General features: G+C 39.1%; 2 protein-coding genes across 6 annotated transcripts in view; one reads left to right on the top strand and one right to left on the bottom strand.

Annotated features, from left to right (window-relative positions):
* Positions 1 to 3,670: 3,670 nt before the first annotated feature.
* On the bottom strand, positions 3,671 to 23,222 carry LOC110063535 (tetratricopeptide repeat protein 13-like). 2 transcript variants are annotated; one of them, XM_020770534.2, is made up of 26 exons: positions 22,947 to 23,222; positions 20,985 to 21,133; positions 19,446 to 19,524; positions 18,316 to 18,386; positions 17,813 to 17,878; positions 17,071 to 17,163; positions 16,490 to 16,606; positions 15,738 to 15,848; positions 14,189 to 14,271; positions 13,835 to 13,907; positions 12,744 to 12,812; positions 11,589 to 11,693; positions 11,061 to 11,124; positions 10,525 to 10,643; positions 10,329 to 10,366; positions 10,151 to 10,196; positions 9,369 to 9,586; positions 8,661 to 8,753; positions 8,462 to 8,545; positions 7,937 to 8,018; positions 7,724 to 7,839; positions 6,340 to 6,463; positions 5,970 to 6,049; positions 5,267 to 5,345; positions 4,493 to 4,572; positions 3,671 to 3,882 (listed from the first exon to the last, which is right to left on the bottom strand). In XM_020770534.2, the coding sequence occupies exons 1-26, from the start codon at positions 23,182 to 23,184 to the stop codon at positions 3,759 to 3,761; spliced, it is 2,601 nt and encodes an 866-aa protein (XP_020626193.2). In that variant the 5' UTR covers positions 23,185 to 23,222; the 3' UTR covers positions 3,671 to 3,758. The 2 variants fall into 2 exon arrangements, with proteins under 2 accessions (XP_020626193.2, XP_020626195.2); XM_020770536.2 differs by lacking the exon at positions 22,947 to 23,222 and adding an exon at positions 22,795 to 22,900.
* Positions 23,223 to 23,276: 54 nt separating this feature from the next.
* Positions 23,277 to 24,575, top strand: part of LOC110063536 (intraflagellar transport protein 43 homolog A-like) — a 10,178-nt gene continuing 8,879 nt past the window's right edge. For 2 of the 4 annotated variants that reach the window (XM_089288119.1, XM_020770537.2), the window contains exon 1: positions 23,277 to 23,417. In XM_089288119.1, coding sequence (XP_089144245.1) covers positions 23,398 to 23,417 — 20 coding nt within the window. In that variant the 5' untranslated portion in view covers positions 23,277 to 23,397. Of the gene's footprint in view, positions 23,418 to 24,188; positions 24,431 to 24,575 lie in introns of those variants that run through there. The other 2 variants (XM_089288117.1, XM_089288118.1) reach the window with 2 other exon arrangements.

Raw genomic sequence — 24,575 nt, forward strand, 5'->3', positions numbered from 1 at the left:
GCTTTGTATGGTTTTTTTTTTGGTTGTTTCCCTTTTAAAGAAGGAATTCTCCAGAAAAATGCTTATTATGTTCTCTGGTTTGGGGTGTTAAAAAAAGTTTAGGGCCCATCTACGCAAAAGGGATTTGATCAAACGGAGGTTTCACTCTGAAAACGCATCAAATGTTTTCCGTCCACACTGCGCCGGAGGGATTTGAAAACGCAACAATCACCGGTCATTTTGGATTTGTTGTTGAGGAATACTCGGTCAGCGGCATCACATGACTATCGTGACGCCATCGTTTTTGAAAAGCTCCGTTTTCAAAATGTCTTCCCTCCACACGAAAACGAAAAGCCGGCGTTTCCAAATTCCTCCGGTTTGAAGAGCGTTTTCAGAAACCTCCGTTTTCGTGACGGAGTAGCGTGGATGGAAGGCCTAACCGTAGAACTAAAGCTGCGTTGTCTAATTTGTCCGGCGTAGTGTGGACCCTGCCTTCAAAAGGGCTTCCGTAAAATGTTGCCAAACGAATGCACACAGTTGATATCTTGAATACGCTTTTACACCAATTTTGGAAAAGAAGTTAACACATTTGTCAACAATGGTATTTGCATTAATTATACAACCTGCGGATGGTAATCTGCGCGCGCGAAGGAAAACGGCACTGTTTTTCGATATTTTATTACGTCAACATGAGCACAACAAGCAAAACTTACAGTAAATTTTCTCGCGTTTCCTTCGGTGAAATTCTGTAAAACTAGGCAGATTTGTAGTTAATGTTTTAGTCGGAGCTCGTTTTTCAGGGAAATCTATAAGACCAGTTTTCTCGCAGCGGTAAAAGGCGTAAATTTGCAAAAATCGAAAAACCTACCTTTACAAACCCTACTTTTTTCGTCTTTAAAATTCGTATCCCGCAGGAAGCGATATGCTGTGAAAATTTGGGAAGATTTCACCGAAGGAAATTCAAGAAAATCGCAAGTAAAGCCATAAAAAGGTAAAAAAACATATTTGTTTGGGCATTTATAATTCAAGACTAAAACCAATAATTTTAACAGAGATAATAGTAAAACACTATTTAATCATTGCTTATTACATGTAATTAGTTTGAGAGGACTGGGTGTAAAAACGAATACAAAAACGGCATTCAAAACATAACACTTGCGCGCGCAACGCCATAAATGATTACCCTATGGAGCCACCTTAACAGAGGGCAAATCGCCGAGCCAGAGACAAGCAACGAAAATAAACCTTTTTTAATTAATCGAATGGTTTAAGTTAGAGATTAACCAGCGCATCTTGTCGGGAATGAGGCCAGCGACGTACAGTCGTCTCGGTGAGCTAGGGTACCCTACCATACTCTACTCTACTCTGCAATGGAATGCGAAAACAGTTCTTTTATGTTCTTCCCCGTTCTCATTTTATTTAGCAATTATTCGCCACAGGCAAAGTGAATATTGGTGAGTATTATCCAACTGCAGCGAATACCGTCCAAATAACAGTACAAATATCCAGCGATATTGTACAGTTATTTGTACAGCCGGAAAACCTGTTTGCCGGACAGGTCGGCGCGCGCAGGCAAAACTGTCACACTCTCCCTCTTTCACTGATAAATTTATTGACTACAGCAGTTGGATAATAAAACTGTTATTAGATGTTTTGGTGTGTAGCATCGTTGTTTATAAAATAACTGAGCTACTACGCGCGCTCTCATTGGTCGATAGGTGTGTTTAGATGCGAGTATGTAAACACGGTTGTAACGTTTTAGATTCGCGCGTATTTTTTGAGAATTATTTTATAAAAGCAATAGAGCACTTTTTCCGTGTTTACATAGCCTCATCTAAACACTCGGAGGGTTGGGAGAATTCCCAAAAGTTATGCAAACCCGACACGTAGTCAAGGGTTTGCATAACTGTCTCGAATTCTCTCAACCCCCGAGTGTTTAGATGAGGCTATGTAAACAGGGAAAAAGTGTTCTATTGCTTAAATATTTTTACTTGTTAGTTGTATTTTGACTCGCCCTACGGGCTTGCCAAAATACGGCACAACTCGTAAAAATATACAGCGATACTACACACCAAAACATCTAATAAGAAATAAATATTCCCCTACCCTGGTCCCAGAGGTTTTTCTTGATTTATCTTCTTTTCGCGAAGCCGCGAACGCGACTCTCGCCGCTTCGCGGCTCTCTCGCAGCTCTCTCATGCGGGACCACGGTAATATTCCCTGAGACGACGGGGGAAATGCAAGTGTTAACCATTGTTCCAAGTGTGACCCAATTTTCGAAGAGTGACCCTTTGCTTACGTGTGACCCACTTTTCCAAGTGCGAACCTTTTTTCCAAGTGTGATCCACTTTTCCAAGTGCGACCCATTTTTCCAGGTGTGACCCACTTTTCCAAGGGCGACCCTTTTTTCCAAGTGTGATCCACTTTTCCAAGTGCGACCCAGTTTTCCAAGTGTGACCCATTTTTACAAGTATGACCCATTTTTCCAAGTGTGACCCATTTTTCGAAGAGTTACCCATATTTTTAAGTATGATCCATTTTTACAAGTGACTCATTTTTCTAGGTGGGATCCATTTTTCCAAGTGTGACATTTCTTTCGAAGTGTGACAAGTTTTTCCAAGGGTGACCCACTTTTCTAAGTATGACCCACTTTTTTAAGTGTGACCCTTTTTCCGAGTGTTACCTATTTTTCCAAGTGTGACCCGTTTTTTTCAAGTGCAAACCATTTTTCCAGAAGTGTGACCCACTTTTTTTCCAAGTGTGACCCATTTTTGCAAGTATGACCCATTTTTCCAAGTGTGACCCATTTTTCCAAGTGTGACCCATTTTTCCAAGTATGACACATTTTTCTATGTGTGACCCATTTTTCGAAGAGTTACCCATATTTTTAAGTATGATCCATTTTTACAAGTGTGACCCTTTCTTCCAAGAGCGACCCATTTTTCCAAATGTGACCCATTTCTTTAAGGGTGACCTATTTTTTCAAGAGTGACCCTCTTTTCAAGTGTTACCTATTGTTCCAATTGTGACCCATTTTTCCAAGAGTGTGACCCATTTTTCCAAGCGTGACCCTTTTTTTCCAAGTGTGACCTACTTTTCCAAACGTGACTCATTCTGTTTGGCAATGTTGTTCAAGCGCGTCTCGTCATATTTAGCACAATTTTCACATCTTATTTTTGAAGTGTCACTCCGAACTTTTTAGCATGTTTGGTATTTCTCGAACAGCATTTGCTTTCATTATATTCATTTCTCCTTCAGAGACATTGACAAAGCGTGAGGCGGCCAATTTGAAAAGCATAGTCGGAGGTGAATATATGAATATAGCGGAATACGACTCCATTCTCGACCAATGAGAACGCGCGAATTTTCTATAATCGCGTGAGTAATTATACTAAACGACTTTAGCCGCTAGCCTGGGCAGCAAGCGTTCTCCTACTTTGAGTTTTTTCCGCATTCTGGCTGCGCGCAAATTGGAGTAAGAGCAAAAAAAGAAAGACAAAAAATCGCTTTTGTTACTCTCGTTCCAGAATGCGGAAAACTTCGGCGCGCGGCCAGAATGCGGAAAAGGTATTCCCACAGCAACGCTTTTTATGCAGGCTATTACTCGCGTGTCGCGTTACTCACATCGTAAAAGATAAGTTGGTAAGATGCCATATTGATTCGCCAGCGAATTCAGTTAAGACACGGTCACTGTATTTGGAAAATAGGAAAATTTATTTATCTACCAAGTATGACAATATTCTTCATTTTAGTTAAAATTACACGCAGTTCGATAAAAATTAAACAGATTTCAAGTCTTTGCAGTCTGCCTCCGTGAAGCGTACATTGAGAGCTTCTAGCACAGTCCTCAGAGTGGGGAAGACTTCACTCACAAGTGGCAGGGACGACACAGGCTTTGACAACCTAGAAGGGTAGAAAAACAACGAACATTTGTTTAAGTACACTAGGGTCTGACAGATTTTTTCCTCTTCTAATGAAGGCTTCCTAATGGGGTATGGAGCGCGACGTAGCACAACAGGGTCCCCTGTGCCCGAGGGGGACCCCATGTGAAAAAAAGTCGGGGATGCTCGATGGAAAATTTGAATTAAACCCCTAAAGGACCTAAAGGAGACCAATCTGGATGTGGTTCAAGCTTTATTTGAACCCTAAAAGATACCACTTAAAAAAAACCCTGTTATAACGGAATAAGTTCGATTACCATCGCTGTTCAGGAAAGGAGCCCGCGTTAGAAAACCAGACTCGGGAGCCCAGCGGAAATCGAGCCTAAAGACGGAAATAAGGGCGTTTCTTTCGTTATTATTTCTTCGAGTGCACCCTAAGAGATACCTTGACAGGTAAAAATAGTGGCGTTTCCTCATCAAAAATCCTTGATTTATACCTCTAAGCGAAAAGACCAGCATCTGCGAGTTTTTAATTAAATGGAGTTCTCCCCCCCTCCCCCCCCGCAAGGGCCCGTGTGCTCACTCAAACAATTTGCACTGAAAAAAAAAGTGATATTCTTGATGTGTCTTACTTTCTCAGACCGAGCCATCCTTTTACATTCTTAGTGAAATTCTCTACTGAACCACCGATCATCGCTTCTAGATCTACCTCCTGCGGACAACACAAAAACAAACAAACAAATATAAATATAATATAATTTTAACTCGAATTACGCAATAGTAGAAAATGCCTCCTTCCTATAGAGAGTCTACTTCCTGTTAAAGCCGACTTCCTTAAAACGTCAACATCTATAAAACGTCTACTTCCTAAAAAATCAATTTCCTGTAAAGCGAATTCTTCTAGGAACACATCCTCTTATTGAAGAAAGAACCGCCTAGGTAACCTTCACTACCCTACCCACATTTCGAGCAGGCAAGCACCCCCCTCCTTCTAGATCCGCCTCATGACGCCAAGGCCCCCATCCACACTACGCCAAAGAAATGTGAAAAGGCAGCTTTATTTCTCCGGTTAGGCCCACCGTCCACGCTAATCAGTCACGAAAACCAAGCTTTTCGAAAACGCTCTTCAAACCGGAGGAATTTGAAAGCGCCGGCTTTGCGTTTTCGTGTGGACGGAAAACATTTTGAAAACGGAGCTTTTCGAAAACGATGGCGTCACGATAATCACGTGATTTCCCTGCCCGAGTCTTCCTCGACCACAAATCCAAAATGACCGGTGACTGCTACGTTTTCACATTTCTCCGGCGTAGTGTGGATGGAAAAAACATTTGATGCATTTTCAGAGTGAAAGCGCCGTTTTCCAATTTCTTCGGCGGGGTGTGAACGGGTCTGGAGTGTGTACATACCTTTCCTGGAGGTATTTTGCCAGTGGTTTCTCGTCCAACAGCGAGGAAAAGGCCTAGTGCCACAGTATATGCCACAGCACTGTTACGGAAAAGAAGACAGATCATCCATGTTACATTATAACGCAAAAAAAAAAATTTCCTTTCCTCTTGACGAAATTGTAGCAGGAAGCGTTATTACCGTGTCGCGCCTTCTGTGGAGTCTCGCGTTTCTACTCTTGCTTAGTTCCTCGGCTGCGATATTTCACCTCGGTCAATCATTTTCGAGTCATGCGCACGCGCCTCGGATACGTCACCGAAATCAATTGACCGTAAAGGTCTGGGAGAAAGCCATACAGAAACTGGGCAATTTATACTCCACGAGTCACTAACGTTTTGTCGTGAAAATATTAATTAACATTGAATTTTTCTACACAAACAAAGCTCAGTCACGGTATTTTGTCCGAGTACAAAATTACCTCTAAATTGAAGGAAACCTGAAAATAGTAGTTTACTAAGACAGAAAAACACCAAAGAGATAATAATAAACCATAAAGAAACAAGGATGGTTAAGGATGGTGAAGATTGACACGAATTACAAACGACGAATTTGAAAAATTTAGTTTGAACTTTTTTAAGGTGACAAAAGTTAACACCATGTCAAGGACTTGCAGCATTTGACTAAAATATTTTCTTTTAAAATAAACACAGAGATTTTTAGCGGTACCTGGACCCACGTGACAGAGGCATCAGATTAAAAAAGTAGTACACCAGAGATAGAATATCATTACCAACTACATCGACATCCTGTATGACAAAAAAAAAAAAAAAAGACAAAAACAAAAAACATAAACACAAATCAACTTGTGTTGAGAAGAAGAATCAATTTTACACTAAAATTTAATTATCACAATCCTAATTTCGATGGAAATGTTGGTTGTAATCCAACCTGCAATGGTTGGTTGATCCCGTGATAGTCTATACAGAGGTTGCTTAGCAACAAGACATGGCTGCGGCCAGCTTACGGCACAACTCACGTGAAGATCTAGTTGTTTACTGATTGGTTGAAATTAGACATTTTCCGAGAGTCGCCATACCTTGTTTCCAGGCCTCCTCATTTCATCGTTCAGGTGTCGCCAGATATGATCCAGTTCAGAGTGGTAACCCGCTGTTCTTGAAGGAGTTGTAGGTGTGTCCATTGTAAACAATATGTTTGAACCACTGGTAATAGGAAGTTAAACAGTCATTGTAAGACAAACAAGGGCCAGCGTAAATTATTTTCGATCGTCTTAGAATTGTATTGGATCTAAAGAATTTCAAAGGCAACTTTGGCGCTACAGTCGAACCTCCACCAACAACCACCTCTCTACAACGGCCATTTTTTTGTCCCGGCCGACAGTCCATACATGCACTCTCATTAATAGAAAGCTTAAGCAAACAACGACGGCAATGGCAACGAGAATGGCCACCAAACAAAAGGTTTAATGAGTAGAACAATGGCTGTACACGTGCGTTATAAATCTTTGAACATCTCTTTACCGTCCTCTGCACAATAACAACGTGAAATGACTAAGTTCTGCGCATTTTGGAGAACACGAACGATGGCGGCTAAGTTTTAGTATTTTCATTTAGAATTGAGCAATGACATTACATATTTAGCTTAAGCAAGTTCTGAAACCAAAAGGCGCACTGAACAAATCTAGAAAATTGCGAAATTCGAAGGTAAAATATAAATTCTTTTTTCACTGGTCCTCGGGGCCGCCGTTGTCATTGCTTTAGCTCTCTATTTTAACCTCTCTACAACAGCCACCTCTCCACAACGGCAACGCTCACTAAAACACGCCGCAACTACCAAAATAACCTCTCAACAACGGCCAGTTAATCAACGACTGACGAACAGCATATACAAAACCCCATGTATTATTGTAAAAGGTCACGAACCTTGATCCATATCGTGCGCTGTTGGTCTCTGTTTATGTTCGGTTTCAGTTTTATTGATATATTTTGATTGTGTTGCGTATTTATATGCAACAATACGCATTTTTTCAACACCAAAATGTTGCATCCCCCCGAAAGAAAAACAGGTGTCATATTACATCCCTACCACCCCATAACGACCACCTCTTTACAATAACCACTTTCTTCTGTCCCCAACGGCCGTCGTGGAGAGGTTCGACTGTATCAAGGTTGTACAGTCGAGAGCATGATTTTATATGCTTGTCATAACTCTATCCAATCAGAGAAAAGATGCTGTACTCTTTGCCAACCAGGTACAAAACTAAGCAAATAGCGAATTGGCTTCCTCAACTTTTCCCGCGCTCGCGTAGGCTACGTCTAATCGCTACAAGTTCTCATTAATTGATGGCACTTTTTGGCGGCAAAAGGATTGACTTGGCAACTATTCTCGACAATCTTCGGAATAAATAACTCTATGCCTTCTATCTAATCTCCTCAGCAAATGAATCAATTAAATCCACGTACCTTTCCGACAAACTTAAATTCAGCCCTTCTAAACTCTTTGTGCCTCCTCCAGTTTTCGAACTGGATACGTGAGTGGATAAGATCATACCGGGCTGTTGATTACTTGTATCGTGTTGCTGAGAGAACGAATACAAATAAACAACCGTGCAATGCAAACGTTTTATTATAACGATCAACATGTAAGACAATAATATCAACTGATGATGATCTCACCTTAAGAACTTGTATTAGCTCGCGGCATGTTTTTGCCTTCTCTACTTGCCTCTTGAATTCCTTCGTATTGAATTCATTCACTCTGAAAACAGAAAAAAAAATTCCAGGAGCGACACACACACAGGAAGATTAGAAAACTCCACTACAACTTCAACTTCTTTATTGCGCACTAGTTACAGAGTTTATATTTGTTAGTATTATAGATATAAAAAGAGAAATGTTTGTTACACATGATTAGGCAAAGACTAAATAGAGATGCTGGGGCGGATACAAGATTTTAGAGATCGGGGTTCGAGAAATGGACCACCGAGGGCGGTCCCCTCCAGTCCTTAGGATTCTGCCAAATGTCTAGTAGCCTGCGAGAGCATCCGTTTTTTCAGCTCTTGTTTCATGCGGAGATAAGCGACAGCCGCAAACACGCGTCTGCGTTTGCAGGCTAAATATCCAGTGGTTTCCCTCTCTTCAGATCTACTTTCTCCAGTAAAGTATTTATTTATTAACAAATAAAAACCCCTCTGTACTGACCTGTACAAGTGCTGTAACATTGTTTTGGTAAACTGGAAAATCTTTTCGAAATAGTCAGAGTATCTCACACTTTTTAACTGTCCCCTGAAACAAAGTTAAGGTAAGGTAAGGTAAGGACTTTTAGATAGCAGTGCACTGCAGACAGTCCAAGGCCAAAATATCAGTGCATGTTGGCATAAATCAAAGACTTCCCACAAACCTTAACAAGTTCATCCTGAAATTAAATCCTGTTTTAACACTTTTCTCTGGCATCATGTCCAACCAGAACACGGGCTGCTCAGGATCAGAAATTCTACCCGTGAACAAAATACAAAATACTGTTTTTACTTGACTGTGACGTACATAAATGCAATACTAAAACTAAGAGTGCCTTCCGTTTGCCTTACTGTAGGACAAATGTAAGGAAATGCGCACAGCATTTTCAAGGCCCCAAAATTATTTAAGTCTCTCAGCACTGAAATTCAAAATGCCTCTACAGCTTCTGTGTCCACGTCTAAACTTAAATCATTTTTCTTAGTATAAGAATATATTACTTCTTTTAGTGTGCCTGTACGTTCTTTTTTTTTTTTTTTTGCTCTTTTTGTCTTCCTTTGCTTTTGCGCATTTGCGCGTTTAGCTTTGTTTAACTATTTTTTATCCTAACTTATGATCATTCTGTGTGCCGATGACAGCATTTTTATTATTTTGTTCTAGATTTCTTTAAGGTAGTCCTTTACATAAGCCTTATTGGCTTCTCTGGGCTTCCTTGCCTTATAAATTGATATTAGTTAGCATTATCCTGCTTTTGAACAACTTGGCACTGATTTGCAGCTTGTGTCATTCACGTGCAGCGAACTTGAATCACGCAGCATCCATTTGACATATTGTGAAATTTATATAACATAGCTGACTTGAGTGTTTTCCCTACCTTCTCCACTTGACGGCCACATCAAACATGTCTCTCCAAGAAGCTATTTTCTTAAGGTTCGTTTTTGATGATCTGCCCGCTTTCCAGTTCTTATGCGCTACCTGAGCCACATCAAGGATTGCCAAACCCATGGCACGATGATGTCGAACGTTGGGCAAGAACCCGTCCGCATGGTACTGAACCAAGGGACCCAGTGTGGAGGATTTACACAACAAAAACTACGGAAAACCATCGAGAGTTAATTAAGTGTATACGACAGAAATTTGTTTATTTGCATGGTTTATGGAATCTACGCGAGATGGTGATATGGATATCGAAGAAAATGGATATCTTTGTTTCTTCACCGCGTCTTAACCATCGGAAAACGTAAAATTTCACTTCTGGTTGGGTCAGAAACCGCGGGGGCCTAGCACATGGGACTAGTCAGGCTGTGACGCCAAAACAAAAACGTAGGTCTACATATTTTTCGAACCAAACAAATAGAAATGAAAAAAAAAAAAGTGAAACATGCTAGTATAAGGCAACCAAGCGTAATTCCAATTTTGGCTCAAAACTGTTAACATTCACAAAAGATATGTAGACCTACGATATTAAATTTAAACTAAACAACTATGATTAAGTTTAAACTAAACAAATAACATTTGTTTAGTTTAAACTTAATTTTGTGGGCATAATTAGACCTTTCGTCTCCAAAATCCTATACAAAACTTGCTCCCCGAATGTTTCATGTTATTGGCGAATTAACAGTGTCTTAGTTTTCATGCTTTTAAGGTTAACTTTACCTGTGCATCCGGGCTCAAATAATCAAAGGACACTTCTTCGACTTCTCTGTTGGAAGAAGAGCTTAGTTAATATTTTGTTCAACGCATACTTCCAAGGAGACAGAAAGAATACCACATACTGAATGCGAAGGAAAAGCCAAGTTAGGTGATTTTCAGTAAACCTCATTAATTTACTAACCGTATATGAGGCTGTATTCCAGGTTGTTCGCTGTAATTCTACAACAGAACAAAATTGAAGATGGTTCAATACAAATGTCAAATACATTGTAAGCTTAATTACATGGAATTTCAACTTTAACAGTTGTTATTAAGTCTGCCTAAAATAACAACAGAAGTCTCTTTACCGTGCATAAAGTAGTCACAACTCTACCTACCTTAGCATTAAAAGGCAAGCCCTTGACCCATAAGTCCTTCAACCGACCATCAAGGTCTGTGTCCGGCGAGTATTCTGACAGGGGCGTGTCCAGGTGTGAGTGAAGGTACCGTGAATATTCTGATCAAAGAGAAAAAAAGTCATATCTATCACTCAAACATGCACCCGCGTCAAGCGCGGGAAAACAAGTAACCGGCACCAAGCGCGGGTAAAAATGTTACCAGCACTAAGCGCGGGAAAACATTACTCGTAAGTCAAGTCAAGGTGTGTCACTTTTGATTGGTTGAAAAACATCTTCCTGTGATTGGTTACAGCGTAGCCAATCAAAGGAACTCCATGGATAGTGGCAAGCCATTAACTCAAGTTTTCTAGGGCAATATTTTCCGTACTTGTCAAAGAAGACGTTAGCATTCTATGACTCAACGAATGCCGATATTCTTTCCTCTATTTTTGCTTCCGATGTATGAAATGAAGGACATATTTCCTGTGCACTAGCGATATTACTTTTATAGAAACCGCGGTAAAAATGCTGCTTACCTTTGAGGTAATGACTTTTGATAACATCTACGTTCTGCATTGGAGATGAATTCGACAAGAGAATCTGTAAGCCAAAAAATAGAACTCACATTATTTTGGACTTTCTAAAAGTCCTTTCCAGTAATTCTTCCCTGCCCTGTTGGTTTGCAGGTTTGCATTAGCTTTGAAACCCACCGTGTTTAAATAAAAGATGTTGTTGTTGTTGCAGGCGAATAAGCGTAAGATTAAGCAAAGGTCGTCCTGTGGCAAGACTAACATTACTTCTGAGCAAAGCTCTACTTCTTCTGCTGTTACGTCTGGCTCAAAATCAAAATTCTCCTTATATTTTTCATACATTTTCTCGAATCCTTATGGGGAGAATTTAGTTTTCGAGCGTATTTGTCACGGATGGCACATAAAAGATATAGCCTGAAATTTTCAAGCTGTCGTTCATTTTCAGTACTGTTATTACCTCTGTTTTTTTCTTCATCTTTGTTAAATGTCATTTTGAGATTACAAAGCAGGGATGCGATTGTAGTCTGCACAAACCTTGGCACTTGATTTAACAGCCTCGTAAAAGTTCCCAATGGCAGCATAACTAACTCCCTTCCAGTACTTGCATGAAATGCTCTTAGGGTTGTACTTCAAGCACGCCTGGAAAGAAGAGGTAGACGTCAAACACAGTAAACACAATACACGTACAGAGTAACGTAAACTCTTTTCGATAAAACCTGGGTATTTACCACTGACGCAAACATAAGGGACGGACCGTTATATTTTTGAGAAGGGGGGGGGGGGGGGGAGTGGGCAATTTTCTGGGGCATGTTTCTCTCACGACCGTTAGGTTGTGCATGATGTTTTTTTGGTGAACAAAAGCTTGTGCAAGAATATTTTAAACCCAAACACAGGACCAGGATAGTAGAAAGCACTTGTTCGATTTTTTTTCCATGGCTCCTCTTGCATGATTTTTGTCAGCCGATTTTGCTGTGCAGGAATGTTCTTTTGGAAAATGCCTTTCCCCCTGAAAAAAATAATGGTCCGTCTCTAAGTGCAAATTCAAATGCTCAGTGACGCGATCACGTTTGATCAAGTGCAAAAGAATCAAAATATTTTAATTCCTAGCGCTTGCATTTCATGGGGTTTGTATGGACTCTTGTCTTTCTGGCACTTTCTGGGCGTAAACTTTCGTCGCCAGTAAACTCCTGTGGGTTGTGTACGTGTCACTATGGGTTGTGGGTTGTGTACGTGTCACTACGTGTCACTGAGAGCAATGACGTATACGTACGAGATTGGAGAAAACATGTTTCAAAAAATTTAAGAGGCTGGTGGAAACACGTTAGCGAAATACAGACAGTTTCTTGATCATGTTTCGCTGCTTTCTGCGCTACGTATACCCAAGTGAAAGGAAAGGCCGCCAACAGCCAAGTAAAGTTTGTCATGTCTTGTTCACTTGGTTCCCTTGTTTCAAACAGTAAATCAGGTTTCAGCCTATTATGACACTGGGCCTCACACTTTCTTTGGAAACCAGCCTGCGAGGCACTAACGCACTCAAACGCTTTCCGGCTGTTCGCTTCAGCGCGCGAGCGAGTTTACAAACGACGTCGGGGAGGGGACTCTTGCGGCCTTGCTGCTGGCCGGCCTGGCCTACTACGAGAGCCTGTTCGCAGACTATTTGGAAACAAAAGGGTCAGCTAAAACGCATACCTTCAAATCAGTGATGGCTTCCGCAGGCTTCCCACGCATGTAATTAAGAATCCCCCTGGAATGATAGTTCTGCCAAAGAAATTCATTTCCATCAAGATAATTGTAAAAAATGCACTCATTTATAGAGAATGGGTTAGAACACAGGGACGATAGTGCAAAACAGTGCATGACTTCTCAAGGTCGAGTAAGATGGGAAAAATAATTTTGTTTTATCAATGAAGGAAAAGATAGGCGGCGGTTAGGGGTATCGTTATTTCTCCCAGGATAAGATGCTAGCCCATTGCAAGGTTACCTCCAGCATTTTGATACGTTCCCAGACAATTCAACAATTCACCAATTTAGCCACCTGTAACCTAGGTGGAGAGTGGAACTACAAGACTATTTATCCAACTATTCAGGCCTACAAGAGTGAACGCCAACTTGTATCCACTTGCGACTTCATTTGGCCAGGACTCTTGTACATCCGTGTTGACATGCATTCTCTTTAACTGGGATCTAGGAAGCGCCTCGCATGGGTACTCTCGTCCCGTTTTCACTTTCCCTTTCGGGAATTATTCTCTTTTCTTTCTTGCTTTTGTTTTTTTACTATTTTAGATAAATTTGTACATATTCATTGCCAATAAAGCTTACTAAATTGATCAAATTTCCATGTAAACTGGCGCAATTGTTTTCACCATTTGGCAACCTGATCGCATTTCATTCGTTGTCGCTTTCTGCAACTAGCGTGCACTACACTTGAGAGTTGTTTGACCACCCAAAGCAAGTCTGTATGCAAGGTTAGCATGCGACTAAAAGGAGCTTCGCCACGATATTCTAAGACATCTTTTACAATGTACTGAATTACCTTAAAATATAAGAAACCGCAAAATAAAAAACACCAAAGAAGTTATAACGAACCAAAAAAGAACAAGGATGGTTTAAGGATGGAGAAGATTACCATGGATTGCAAATGACGATCTTGAAAAATTTAGGCTAAACTCTTCAAAATGTGCGAACCGCGAAGTAGCTCCTTTAAGCCTCAAGCGTTTGGCCAGGCCTTAAAGTGTCCGACATAAGTTCTCACAAATTTCAAAACAACAACATTTACAAACCTGAGCAACTGTTGGCTCCATCATTACAGCTGCTGTGAAGTGTAAATGGGCAAAGTCTGGGCTTCCTAGCTCCCTGAAAAATATGACAATTATTTGTACTTCAGATCAGTTGATATAATATCTATAGACATACACTAAATTTTAAATCCCAAAATCTAAATATCAACTAAAAGTTACTTTATACAAATGAAATACATTTCCTTTGAATTCTTCAAACAGATTAAATTTCATAAGTTTTATTCCTCAACCCGTTTCTCTCCAATAAATAGTTGTCTGTCTTTCTGTCTGTCTGTCTGTCTGTCTGTCCACCTGTCTGTCTGTCTGTCTGTCTGTCTAATCCATCATGTGACATACCTATATGCATGGCCCAAGCTGCGGTGACACTCTGCCTGGTTTGTATTTGTTTGCAGAACTTGTTTAAAAATTTCTATGGATTCCTTAGGAAGAAAAGACACAGATTGAACCTGAATTACTACATGTACTTAATTCTCTGACAAAAGTCACAAGGTAGGCAGGTGAAGTCTGCATATGAGCCAAGTGGCTCACCAGGCTGGGGCTTATCCTGATTTCTGTACCATAAAGCAACTGGGAGTATTTCTACTCCTCCCTGGATAAGATGCTTGTCCATTGCAGGGTTACCCCCAGCATTAAATTTGCGGTACCCATTTATACATCTCGGTGGGGAGAAGCACTGTGAGAGGAAAGAGTCTTGCCCAACAATACAACGCAATGTCCCCAGCCAGGGCTCAAACCCAGACCGCTCGATCCGGAGACGAGCACACTAACCATGAGGCCACCGTGCCTCCACACCTAAATCACAAGACATGGGAATTAAAAAGAGGCAGGTGACTCCACACAGTAGTCACTGGAGATCTGTCTCATCTTGTGTCATGGTATCAGAGTGAAACAGGCTTCTCGTGAAGCCACAGACAGGACAGCAATAACACTGTGCAATTGATTGATTTGATAAACATACTTCATGCATAGCAAGTATAGATTTAGGCCTTTATTTACACCAGAGAACTTGTGTCTGAAACCAAAGCTAGCTAGAGCATACAGAGGGTATCCTAAATCCTAAGATATAAGCATAGATCTCCAATGTAAATCTCACATGGTGCTCATTAGTAATAAAAGAGGGGTGTCCTAACCTTATGCAATAAATCTATACTGGAAAACTAACTTTGCGAACGTTCTAAAGGTGTAAAACCAATTATCTCTACCTCCATTCACAAACAATACACTCTTTTTTTGTCACATCCTGATTAATGTCTATGTTGTGGTTCAATATCACCATTGGTACAACTTGGTACCTTCCTTTGTATCATATGCATTATAATACATTACCATGCTCCAGAACAAAGGAAAATAATAAATTATATTGGATCATGTGTACTAAACGCATCCGCAGACAAGTGTCAGTCGAATACCCTCGATGGATGCTCAATCGACATCTCGATCAACACTTGATTGACATCTCGATCAATATTTGGTCAACACTCAATCAACATCTCAGTCAACAGTCGGTCGAGAGTTGACTAATTTTTGCAGACACACCAGGGAGTGTCAATCACTACAAATGAGTCTGTTGACACTGACAGACTGTTGAGCACGTGTCGATCAAGTGTCAGTCAAGTGTTGATTCAGATGCTGATGGAGTGTCAGTCTAGTATTGACTGAGTGTCAATCAGGATATGTCAATTGAGTATCAATCAAGTGTCAATCAAGTGTCAATCAAGGGTCAATCAAGGGTCAATCAAGGGTATCAGTCGGCACTCGACCGGGGATGCCTTTAGTACACGGTGATCCATAATATCAAGGGCAACATTGAACCACAACATAAACACAACAGACTAGCCTCTTGTCAACCCTCATGTGGAGAGAGGTAATACATAACTTTATTTACCTTCACCCTTCCCCTGTGGTACAGTGATAATCCATGATACAGCATGGCTGTGGGCTGGTTCTTCTCTATCGCCAGACATTTCATAAAGCTTTCAGAAGCTGCCTCATAGTCCTGAGTAAAAACCATTGATAGTATAAACTACTTATGACCACTTTTGACAACACAGGTATTTGCATTGTCTGACTTTTATCCATGATCCCCCTAGGAGGGGGAGGGGGGAGGGTAATAGCTGAGTTTTTACACTGAAAGTACAATTTATTTACTGTTTATATAAGATCTGTGTTACCTTAGTTTCCATTTGCTCTAGTTTGAAAACAAATTAATGAAGGCTTAACTGGTTGGCTGACACCCGCTCTGATATTTAATAGACACTCAGAGTGTTCTATTGGAACTCCACATACTGTAACCAACTGCTTCTCCCATCACTGCCTAACTCCTTGATATAAGATGGTCTGTACATGCACTGCTCTTAAAAATAGAAAATTACTGCTGATTTCTGGTTTGACAAGAATGAACAAAATTGCAACTTTTAGACTGTAATCCTTTTGACCATCTACTAAAACAATTAGACTATCTATTTTTAAGCTTGTTTTCTATTGAGTAATAGTCAACTTGGCTGTGACTTGTTGATCATGCACTAATAGGAAATGCATGTTAGTAGTCTAATATTCATTTTTGGATACAGACAACCCATAAAAGTTCATTTTGTCCTGGAAAATAGCTCAGGCAAGTATTGTTAATGCTTTCCTTACCTCTTGCATGAACAGCAGTGTTCCACTCATGACAAACAACTGAGCACTTGGTCTCAAGTCCAATGCAACTTTAATGTCTGCCAAGGCCTCCTTGATCTTCCCCAGAGGTGAAAACACCTATAAAAGGGTGAAAAATTCTGTCTTCAAAAAATGGTAAACACAAGCACTAATCGCACAGTGGGGTACAATAATTCAATGTAATCGGGTGGGTAAGGACAATGTTCTCCTTTATTAGTTTTAATTATCACTTTGTGGCTCTAGCGTCCCCAATTAATTTATTTTCCATGTTTATTGCACAAGGTAAAAATTAATTCCAGATTTTTTCCTGCAAACCGTGAGATTGGGGGTCTTGTTGTGAGGCAATGAAAAGATGAAAAATTTGCAGAATCATGATAGTTGGCAGGTATGAAGTCATCTTCTCAAATGTCAGAAATCTGTGACCAGGGTACATTTTTCATTGCCATAAATATGTCAAAACTCTGTCACATCTGTCAAAAGCCTTGCCTAGTGGTAAACCTAAATAATGGTAAAACATGCTTTGATCAAGCAATAAACTGCTTTGAAAGACACGTGTTTAATACCTCTGCTCGCTTGATCCATCCATCAGGATTATCAGGGCTAAGTCTGATAATTGATGAGAAATCTTGTATTGCTGCCTCAGCATTTTCCTTGTGCTGAAATGAAAATACCAAATTATTATTAAATTGTTTGTGGAAGGGGCAATGTCCGCTCAAAGGCGATGTGGCACCCCACCCTGACAGTGCATGAAGTGACTGGGGTAATGAGCACTATCCCCCTACCCCAGCAGTACTGTAATTCAAACAAAGGGTTATTGAGCACTACCTCCCCCACTGCACAGCTCTGTCATTCAGTCACAGTCAATTGAGGATGAATATACAGTATACCAGAGGTGACAAAACGTATGCAACACAGGAGCAAATTAACGGTCACCAACCATTACAAGTATTTACACATGTTAATCACAAATTTGATGGCAATAGCTGAGAATTGAGGAGAGTCCATAACAGCATGCAAGAACTTCCAGGCATACATGTATAAGATCATCTTATCAAATCAAATCTTAATAACACTATTTTCATTACACAAGAAAAAAAAAGGAACTAACAGAAAACAGCAGAAAACAAGTGTAGGAGTTTGAGCTCTTGACCACTCTCCTCATTTTCTCATTTAGCCTTTAAATCGAGGTTCTGAAGGGACAAAAGTTTAAACATCCTGATAGAATCCAAAATTTCAACTGCACTTTGGAAACTTTATGTGTAAAAACATCATTCTCATGTATTTAATAAGTCATTATTAAAATACCTGTAAGCCTTTTTGAACATAAGCTGTCCCGCGACCAAAATACGCCGCAGTGACCCAAGGGTGTTCCTACAATGCATCACATTTAAATTAATCAAAACAAACATCGTCATTTAACATTGTTGCATTACTATTATTTGATAAGCAGGAAAATACGCTAAAATGCCAGAAAATTAAGAGCAGGGTGCAAAGAAAATCAATTTTTACATTGCCATTTGAGCAAGCTGTAACTATGATCTGCAGGCCTGAGAGCCATTTCTAAGTAGCCCCCAAAATTTCATCTCCTACTTACAGTACTTCTGTCATTTGAATGTTCACAAAAATTTTGTCAAGAAACGCCACTTGCTTATTGCTCAAGGGAAGGTCAGAATCCGCTCTAGAGTCGAATGCAAAATCCCCTAGCCCCAGGCTAACTGACATGACTTTCTTTGCATGAAACATGAATAGTGTTGAATAAAATAATGGAAACTTATTTTAAGTCTATAAAATAATGGAATAAGATTTACCTTGATGATATCAGTAAATTGATCAATTGCTTGATCCAATTTCCCAGTGTTCATGAGGAGCATAGCATAACCTGAAAGTTAGGTACATGATATTGTATCAAATGTTTCTCACTTTGAGAAATTATAGAGTAACTGAAATTCAAAAGAGTAAGAGGGTCTGACAGTGTACCAGGATTATCCACTTATCACAAAGTGGTGGAAATTTGCTGAAGAAATGTAGCTATCATGGTCTCATTCAATGAGGCCCCATTAGCTGGGGGTTTTCAAGACATGGGATTCTTGCGTAAAAAATTAACGGGATATAGGATTTTTTGGGGGGAAATTAATAGCATGTGGAATATTAAGATCAGATAAAATGGGATATCAAGTATGGAAATCGGCAATTTTTGTGACTGGAATGCAGAACATTCAGGCCAAAAATTTGCAGGATGTGGGATGCTTAGACCTCCACCCCTCCCCTGCTAATGGGACCTCTTAGAACTGTGGTATCAGGAAAGCCATTAGTACCCAGTCCAAGAAAGGCCATTTAAAAATTGAAAGGTTTATAATAAGTGTTATAAGGAAGGTATGAGGCAAATAAAAACATAATTTTCAGAGGGACGGAGGTTGGGTTGAGGGAAGGAGGGAGGGCTAAACCAAAAGACTGTGCCATCAAAGTAGAGTGAATATTCTCTGGAACAACACAATATGCCATTTCCGAGTTGCTTCTTACCTCTGTTTCAAAATGGGTCCTGGTGCACAACCTTGATTTGCAAGACAATGAACATCCAAGAAAAAGTATTTTCAATATGAAAAAATGTGCACCAAGACTCGTTTTGCAACAGAGGTAAGAGCAACTCAGAAATTAATGGCTTATTCACATTTGTCAGCATTCAGTCTGTTTGTGGCCTGCTCAGACCATTCATACTACATCACACTTCAAGAAGATGTTTTCCAAATCCAATCGAAGAGAGGATCAACCACCCCTGGAATTGTGCACATGTATAAATTTTACTCAAATTATTCAGCAACCCAATGATACCACAGGGGATGTGTGTAGGGGTACAAAGGAGGGGAGGGGTGGGTTGATGTAAATTATTACCAAGTAACCATGCTTGTAATTGAATGAGAGTGATGCAAATCTTTCTTACCAACTTGTTTATCAATCTCATTATTTCCAGTCAGAACAACTTCCTGTTTTACATCATGTGCTATGACAAGATGGAGACTCTGAAAAAGATTAAGGTGGCTCTGAACCCCATGTACAGAATTTTCAAACTTTGTGAAAAGTTGCATCTTATCCTGCTAATCAAAATTAAACAAAATAAATACAACATGGGTTTCATCATACTGTTTCTAAATTTTAAGCAACTAAAGCTAACATTAAGGGTGCTTTTTAGCAGGTAATACTGTTGCTATGGTAACCTATTTTGTGTTAAAAAGTGATAATGTTTCCACCAATAACTGGGCAGTCCTTTGATACCATGATTATACCATCAACAGATAAAGAGTGGATATAATGGCCCATTAAATAGACCAATTTCGATGTATTAAAATTCAGGCTAAAACAATAGACTTCAGTACATGGCTCTGGGAAATAACTACAGAGTTTGTGGGGTTTATTCCCCAGAGCCTTGTGCTGAGGTCTGTTGTGTTAGGCTGAATTTTAATATATTGAAACTGGTCTATTCTAAGTCTTGGAAAGTGCTGGAAACTGTTTTGAGTCACCTTAAACGCTGCATATGAGCCCCTTATCACCACATTCATTCACAACAATGCAGCACTTAATCAAAGCATCCCGCAGGTACAGCAACCGGAACAAAACCAGAACCACAGTGCTCAATCAAGTGAACAAGTGAACATGGCATTAAGGTTGTGAATAGAAAAAAATGTAAATGATGTTTGAGGTGGATTCGCCTCAGGGAAAATTGAGGGTCTTGGGAGAAAAAAATTATCCAGATTACCTAATATTTGGTTACCGGTAATTAGTATTAACTATTGAAAACTTGTCATAAATATACTGGTATTGGTTTAAAGGCTTTCTTGAAATGAGCATCGCTCAACAGAGCCACCGGTATGTTTCTTTTTAATAGACTGTCAGTTCTAGGTCAGAGGTTACTAAATCACTCAGATGCATAAAGATCAAAATGGGTGGAGAACAAAACAAAATAATTACGAACACCTGCCTTATTCTATCTGACAAACTACAGTCAATAGCAAAAAGAAATTTGCTGCATTGTCGTTTATAAGTTTGAAAGGAAGCAGAGACAATGGCCATAGATCAAGGCCAGGGAAAAACTAAAACATGATTAATGAGTCAAGAAGGGACAGCCATTGATCATGATTGAATATGAGCACTCACATGAAACACACAGAAAGACCTCAAGGTGAGCTGTGAAATTAATTTGTTATCTAATAAGTGTTATCACACTACACGGCATGATGCTAGCAGTAGCATCATTTTTTGATGCCATGTGTATGAACCATGAAAACAACTCTACCGTGAATTTTGAAATATATTACTGTGATGTTTGTCATGGATTATGAAAAACTTCTAAACATTTTTGAATATATACACTTTTAGCCACTTGACTTATTATTAACATATAATTCCCAAATTTATAATAGTTTGTATTTAATACAATGCAGCAAGAATAATTCAGTTGACAACTGATCATAATCGGGAGTACCTTGTCATGCTCTGGGGTATGAATAATAAAATGCTTTTTGTTATTGAGTTGTTTTAAACAAGGACCAGCAGGGTTCATGCCATCATCGTTACACTTCTGTAGCTTCAGTTTGGAATCAACAGCATCAGATATCTGCTTGTATCCACAGTCTGTGAAGGAATGGCACAAAAGAATCGTAAAAGTTATTTCTTCACATCTTGAGCTGATCACAGTGCCAATCAAAGGAAACTTTGAAATAATTCCTTAGCAAGAGAGCCTGCCAAATTATACAGATGGATTTCTGCGGTGTGAAACAAATGCTGGAAATCTGTCTGTGTTTGCAGGCTAGTAGATAGTATACTAGGAAGAAAAAACACCAGAGAGAGATGACAATAAACCAAAATTGAACAATGGTGTAAAAAATTTATGATGAATATTTGAAAGATTTGATTGGCTCAATTTTACAAAATAGACAGATAGATAGATAAGATAACCTTAATTGACTCTCAATATTATGTGAGGCTTGTTAGTTCTCTACATGTACTGAGCACTAATGATCCAAGATTAGTAAATTCCTAAAGTCAAAGGTAAACCCTAAAAAAATGAGGATTGCTTTATATAAACTATCACTATTGGCCATCCATGATAAGATTAGGACCTTGCCTAAGCAAATCAGGAACACATAGAATTCTTTTGTTACTAATAATTTACTAGGGTGGAATAAATAATAAAATACAGTCACTCATTATTATCCAGGTGGAAATTATGATGCTGTGTGCTCAGACAAAAAGAGCTGGTTAATGCTAGTTGAAAATCTTGTGTTTAAGAAATTATCACTTGACAACATTTTTTTAGTTTTAGGAACTTTTCATGTACAGTCAAGTCATTTGCTCATTTTCTTGTCATTATAATTTATGATAATTTGGATAGTTATTATCAATAGATTTTTAATGGTAAGTTCATACAGTCAGCAAACAAAAAACCAACTGCAATGGAACAGAAGCAACAAATTTCATGCATCTAGTTTTCCATAATTCATATAGGGTTTACTTGTACTTTCAAAGTCATTAAATTTTGTAGCTTCAAGTTTCAAATTACAGAGCACGTTTGTAAAGGTTTGTAATTTTCAGCAGACATAAACAAAACAATGAGGCCATTGTGTACCACAATCTACATTTGTATATTTCGTAAACTTTTGATTTTTTTTTTTTAGCAAGAAACCTCTGCTGTCGTATAGGGTTTGTGGAGGCGATCTCTCTTATATACCAGTCCCTGGAAGCTATCACTGGAGCTTAGTTTACATACAAGTTACCACTAAATGTGATAATTTGCGATTCTTACAAACATAACATTTTCAATTATTAGACCACACCACGCCATTCAATTAGCTCCTCACCGGCAGACGCCGAGAGAAATATTAATGACCTTCGAACGATCGAAGCGCTAAATCAATGTATCAAAAATAAGTTATTCGCGCGATCGAAATGTAAGCTTAATTAAGGCTTATAGACTAAGTTTTAAACACTTTTTATACGAAAGCACTGTTTCTTGGCTCTCAAGATGACTGTTGATTTAATTGCGTAATATTGTCACTGTACTGGTCCCCCGCGCGTATTAAATAATGTTGACAATTAATAAGTAAACCTTAAATATTATCGGACGCGCGAAAAATTAAGTGGACATTCATTAGGTGTTTCATAATGAAATGGCAAACAATAATATTATAATAGAAAACACGCGCGCATAAACAGAAATATTCCAGGACTTAGAAAGCATTAATCGCATGAAAACCGTCCCTTAGATACTGTAGTGATAGTAAAAATATTCTCACATGATTCTCCCATGACGCTGGCGGCTCCGTGCCTCTTCTTGGCTTTTTGTTGTGAAAATTCTGTGTTCAAATCTTATAAAATTGTCATGTTATATTCCACACGGATCTAAGCGTAATACACGTAGGCTATTTATTCTCGCACGGATACAAACCTTGAGAAGGTGAATGTTTCGCTTGGTCTTTTGCTTCTTTTGACGCTTGCGGCGTGGTGTTGAGAAGTCCACATTGTTGAATCGGACTTGCTCCGAAATTAACGTGTACCACTTGTGACCCTGAGACACAAACGTGGCTGCTTCCAGTGATACTTACCTTCATTCCCAGGACGTAGTGAAAATGTAGAAATACTATGATAAAACGTGTCATTATCACTGAGGCGCGCCACGCCGCCATATTTACGTTTCACTACTACCATGACCCAGATCTCCTCGCTTTTTACGCGTGACATAAAGCGCGAGATATTTTATGAGGGCTTACACGAAGTATAATGTGGCAGTTTGTTTGTTTCGTTGCAGTCGTTTTGGTCAAATGAGCGCTTTGAAAATTGTATTTTTGACAAATTGACGAGATCTTTTTGGGCATTTACGGAGATATTAACATTCATGGATGACCTTTCGCCTAAGAGAGTAAGTACAGATCGGATCAAAGTTTGCTAATACAGATGAAATCAATGATACCTTTTCACCTGGCAACGCATGTAAGCGTAAATTTTCCTCAAATCTTGAATTTCCCAGTTTGTATTTTAAGTCTTAATTTGGCTCCTTTTCATTATGTTTATGACATCTTTGGCAGAAACATAAGCTTAACTGTCAAACAGCCTTTGTAGTGCCGTGTTTGAAAAAAGTGAAAAAAAATGCGCTAAGCTTAGAACATTTTGTTTATTTACTATCAGCTTTAAGTTTTTAAGACTTAACCATGCATATGCCCTATTGTATAGTTATCACTTTTTCTTATATTAAGCCATATTTCAGAAAAAGGTCTTAGGCTTGTCCAGATAACTGTGCTTTTGCCCTTGTTCCTAAGAAACAACAAACGGTCTTGATTTCTTATTATTGATTCAGACAGATAATTGAGGCTAGGGTAAAATATCTCTTATTAAACAACAAAAGAAGTCACGCCAATGTTATCTGCTTAATAGAATTCTAGAAATACCCCATTGTTCTGCAACAAGAGTGAGTCTCTGTAAAAACTGTACAACAATAGTCCCAATTGTTACTTGTGTATTCTTCGACAAAGCTTGTTGACAACATCAAAATCAGATAAAAGATTTGGTGAATGTTTTTACTGTGTTCAGCATAATTGAACTTCAGAATGATCAATCTTATCAACCAAAGTCACAATAGAGTAATCGTGCTAATAGCAATTTGTGGGCAGACATATGTGGATATTTTTTTTTGGAGAAGTTAGATAAACAAAGGATGTCCAGAAGACAGTCAAGATTAAATGTGTGCGAATGAGATATGAGAGAGATTTTAAAGCAATTATGAAAAGCATATTTGTACTTTCTTTGAATAGAGACTAGCTGCTACATTTGCATGAAAATGAATTGCATTCAATCGCTTAATTTACACAGTGGTTGAATTTTAATATTTTTCATGGACTTTAAGGTTTGGCCAGTAGAGATTGCTGAACTGGAAAGGTTTGCTCCTGTGCTTGATTTTGATTTTTGTTTGGAAGAAAGAAAATGAAAGAACATTTAATAACAATGCTTAATATTCTGTTTAGAGCATCGAGGAAGTGATGGGAACATAAAAACGCAAGAAGAAATAAGCACTTCCTCAAAT

The sequence above is a fragment of the Orbicella faveolata genome, unplaced genomic scaffold (assembly GCF_042242905.1).
Source record: "Orbicella faveolata isolate gen_17 unplaced genomic scaffold, um_ofav_v1 contig_15, whole genome shotgun sequence".
Lineage (NCBI taxonomy): Eukaryota > Metazoa > Cnidaria > Anthozoa > Scleractinia > Merulinidae > Orbicella > Orbicella faveolata.

What these genes read in the sequence shown, in the direction of transcription:
- LOC110063535 (XM_020770534.2), bottom strand. Translation starts at nt 23,184, where the DNA reads ATGGCGGCGTGGCGCGCCTCAGTGATAATGACACGTTTTATCATAGTA. An exon ending in GAAACATTCACCTTCTCAAG is followed by an intron (nt 21,134 to 22,946) that starts GTTTGTATCCGT and finishes ATTCCTTCACAG; the next exon opens with ACTGTGGATACAAGCAGATA. An exon ending in CACTGCTGTTCATGCAAGAG is followed by an intron (nt 15,849 to 16,489) that starts GTAAGGAAAGCA and finishes GTTTTTACTCAG; the next exon opens with GACTATGAGGCAGCTTCTGA.